Source organism: Lolium rigidum, chromosome 3 (assembly GCF_022539505.1).
Source record: "Lolium rigidum isolate FL_2022 chromosome 3, APGP_CSIRO_Lrig_0.1, whole genome shotgun sequence".
NCBI classification, from domain to species: domain Eukaryota; kingdom Viridiplantae; phylum Streptophyta; class Magnoliopsida; order Poales; family Poaceae; genus Lolium; species Lolium rigidum.
The window spans coordinates 70,291,484-70,295,282 of NC_061510.1; the positions used below are offsets into that span (position 1 = coordinate 70,291,484).

The 3,799-nt window shown below is 49.1% G+C and overlaps 1 protein-coding gene across 1 annotated transcript; it reads left to right on the forward strand.

Annotated features, from left to right (window-relative positions):
* Positions 1-703: 703 nt before the first annotated feature.
* LOC124695004 (putative cyclin-dependent kinase F-2) lies at positions 704-1,984 on the forward strand. Its single transcript, XM_047227912.1, has one exon. It carries the CDS (start codon positions 704-706, stop codon positions 1,982-1,984), a length of 1,281 nt encoding a protein of 426 aa, XP_047083868.1.
* Positions 1,985-3,799: the final 1,815 nt, after the last annotated feature.

Sequence of the window (3,799 nt, forward strand, 5' to 3'; positions counted from 1 at the left end):
TTTTTGTTTATCCTTCCATGGGAAGAAACTTTGTTAAATCTTTGATCCGTAAAGCTAAATAATCATTTTCTTGAGGAATGTCTGAGATTATTTTGTTTATGCATTGCGAAGCTACAAACACGCAAGACACAAGTTCATACACTTGGTTATGACCATTAGCAGGAACACACTCCTCCCAATCAACCATACATGACATGTCAGTTCAAAAATTCTGCTCAGATGAACAAAAAGCATTGGCACACATGCATGCACGGTGGATGTGTACACCGTACCCAGCTATGCGCCAGCCACCGCCATAGAGGAAGTAGACAGGGTTAATTACCAGACACAATCCGGCCGTCTCGATCTCCCCGCGTAAGGAAGACGCGCGCGTAGTTCTGGTCGTGTCTTTACGCCGTGCAAACAATTGAAGACGCAGGCGCCAAGCAAAGGAACTGGAGTCGGATTCACCTCGCGCGGAATCCCAAATCCGGTGATGCAACCTGTCGAAGCAGCTAACCCTAACGACGACTGTACGTTCAACTTGAATCCGAGTCGAGGTAGAGGAGGCCAGTTCTGTGTCGATCGAGGCCATTGCGCGTTTGGCTCCACTGGTGTATATATGCCGCGAATCCACCGCCAAATGCTTCCTCGATCCCAATCCACGGCCGCCGTCTCCCACACCTCATCTCCCCCCTCCACCGCAGCAACCAACAAACCCACCATGGCCGTCGGCAAGCGACATGCTGCCGTCCTCGACGCCGGCCACGCGACGGAACAAGGATCATCAGATGATTACTACAGCAAGAGGAGGCGCGTCCGCGTCGGCAGCATGGAGGAGTACGAGGCGACGGACGTCCTCGGCGAGGGCGCCTTCGGCATCGTCAAGAAGGCCCGCCACTGCGTCACCGGCAAGACCGTGGCCATCAAGTTCCTCCGCCCCGACACCGACGCCAGCGAGCTCCAAGAAGAGGGGCGCTTCCTCGAGGCCTGCGCCGGAAACCCTTACGTCGTCGGATCGCACGGCTTCGTCCGTGATCCGAACACCACCAAGCTCTCCCTCGCCATGGAGTACGTCGGTCCGAGCCTCCACACATCCTTGTCCAAGAGGCCGCCGCTCCCGGAGGCCGTCGTGCGCCGCTACATGTGGCAGCTTCTCACCGGCGCCCAGAAGATGCACGAGCGCGGCATCGTCCACCGCGACATCAAGCCGGCCAACATCCTCGTCGGGGAAGACGGGAAGATCCTCAAGCTCTGCGACCTCGGGCTAGCGTTGTCACTGGCGACAGAGAAGACACCATATGGGGATGCAGGCACGCCGCCCTACATGGCGCCGGAGATGCTCCTGGGGAAGCCGGACTACGACGCGCGGGTGGACACATGGTCGCTGGGATGCGTCATGGCCGAGATGCTCGCGGGAGGCAAGATGCTGTTCAGCTTCAAGGGCGGAAGCAGGCACACTGCCAAGGTCAGCCAGCTCTGGGAGATCTTCAGCCTGCTTGGCTTGCCAGATGAGAAGGCGTGGCCGGAGTTCGCGTCGCTGCCGCTCGCGGCCACGTTTCTGCCGATGCGATGGTTCTCGCAGCACGACAGGCTGGGGGAGCTGTTCCATGAAGAGATGCTGTCCAACGACGGGTTCCAAGTCTTGAAAGGGCTTCTTGAGTGCAACCCTGATAAGCGGCTGACGGCGGCCGCCGCGCTCCAACTCCCCTGGTTTTTGCCCGAGATCGACAAGTTACCAGTGCCCGGGAAGATCGTGGTGCGGATAAAGCTCTCTCGGCCGGCGACACCGAAGAAGAAGAAGAATCTGGGACGGATCAAGACACAAAAAACGAAGAAAGTGAAGCGGATCAGAAACATCGTCCCTCCAGCTCCAGCTACGACGAAGAAGAATGTGCCGCTTATCAAGTTCGTCACCCGAGCGACACCCAAGGAGAGCAACGTACTTAGAATCCCACTGGCGATGTGGGAGAAAGCACATTTGATGGATCCATGTAAATGCTAGAAAATAGACCAGGCATCCTTGCCTTGGAACTGTAAATGATGTAACTCGTTGAATGTAGAAGTGCAGAGTGTAAGAACGTGTAACAGGTGCAATAATTGATGGCTGATTGTCCTTGAAGTGTTCCATGTACGTACGTAGGTTCTAGAAGAGGTACTTCGAACTGTAATTATTTAACTGTAGTTGTCTTTCTGCAGATTATGCGAAAATACTTTTTAGTGTTCAATTGATGATTGATTGTGCTTGAAGCGTGCCATGTAGTTCTATTTCACAAATTATCCGAAAATACTACATCTGTCCCAAAATAAGTGAATTTTGTTTTAGATATGAATGCATCTAAATGTATTTTAGTTTGTATCTAAATAAAGTTGAGTCACTCATTTTGGAACGGGGAGTACTTCTTAATAATTAATATAGACAAAGAGTTGTCTTCACCCTTGTTCCGTTATTCATGTGCGTAATTGCTAGAGCATTTTAGCGTTGTATCTAGCCAAAGTTTAGTCGCTCATTTTGCAACCGTGCTAACATGAATAACGCCCAAGACACACTCCAGCTAAGCTTCAATCACATATTGGTAACAAGGAGTCAAACATCTTCTTCAAAAATTTCTATAGATGTCGCCCTGGATGCGAAACAAATATAGATAATAGTCAATAGGACATCACACCCGAGGTAGTTAGCTTCCAAACAAACACATCCTTATGTTATGTTAGTTGGACATCCATGAGTCGGCGCACTAAGTGCAGCCATTGCCCATCTATTCTCCAAAAAAGCTCATCTAAATTCTATATTTAGCAGGCTATGAGATAAAACATCAGCCACCAATTTTTTTTTTCCGTTGTACTATGTTATTTAAGGATGCATGCATATTGATGAGATAAAGGTGTGTCACCGAGCCATGTATCTTCTTAAAAACGTGTGCTTACCCCATTGCCGATTTTGAAAAATCTTATACGAAAGAAATCATCCTTAACTTTCATAAGTCCCTTCCAAAAAGGTGAGTCGGTGACCTTTGCCTTAACTTGGGATAAAGTTTTTGAGTTGAGGTATTTGTTATGAATTAGTTCTTGCCATACACCTTCTTCGCTAAGTAGTTTGTAAAGCTATTTGCTTAACAAATACTCCCTCCGTTCTAAAATAGTCTATATTCTAGTCCCAAATTTTGTTCTGAAATACTCTACATTCTAGCTTTAGTCAACAACAACACTGAAAATGAAGTGGTTTTCTCTCTTTATTGGGCGTTGTTGTTTCAATTGGTTGTTTATATATCTAAGTCGTACTAATAAATACAATACTAGTTTGTCTTATTTTCTCTAGAAAGACTAAATAATAATGGAGGGTGTAGGGATTCGTATCAATGAAAACAAAAAAATTCCTACCGCAAGAACGAATAACAAGCCAAGATCTAATCTAGTAGATGGTAGCAACGAGGTGAAGATCATCATACCCTTGAAGATCGCTAAGCGTTAACGAGATAAATCTCGTGGTTGATGTAGTCGATCACTTGCCGCTTGCAAAAGCGCGTAGAAGATCTTGACGGTGCCCCAATTGGGCAGCACCTCCGCACTCGGTCACACGTTCGGTGTTAATGACGACGTATTTCTCCCTGTTCCAGCGGGCAGCGGATGTAGTAGATCCTCCTTGGAATCCCACCAGCACGACGGCGTGGTGATGGTGGTGGTGGAGATCTCCGTTAGCGCTTCGCCGTAAGCACCGCGAGAGAATAGGGAGGAGGGGAGTAGCTAGAGTTTGGGAGAGGGGGCACTTGGGCGCCAGCCTTGGGTTCCCTGGGTGGTGCGGCTCAAGTGGTGGCCAGCC

What these genes read in the sequence shown, in the direction of transcription:
- LOC124695004 (XM_047227912.1), top strand. Translation starts at nt 704, where the DNA reads ATGGCCGTCGGCAAGCGACATGCTGCCGTCCTCGACGCCGGCCACGCG.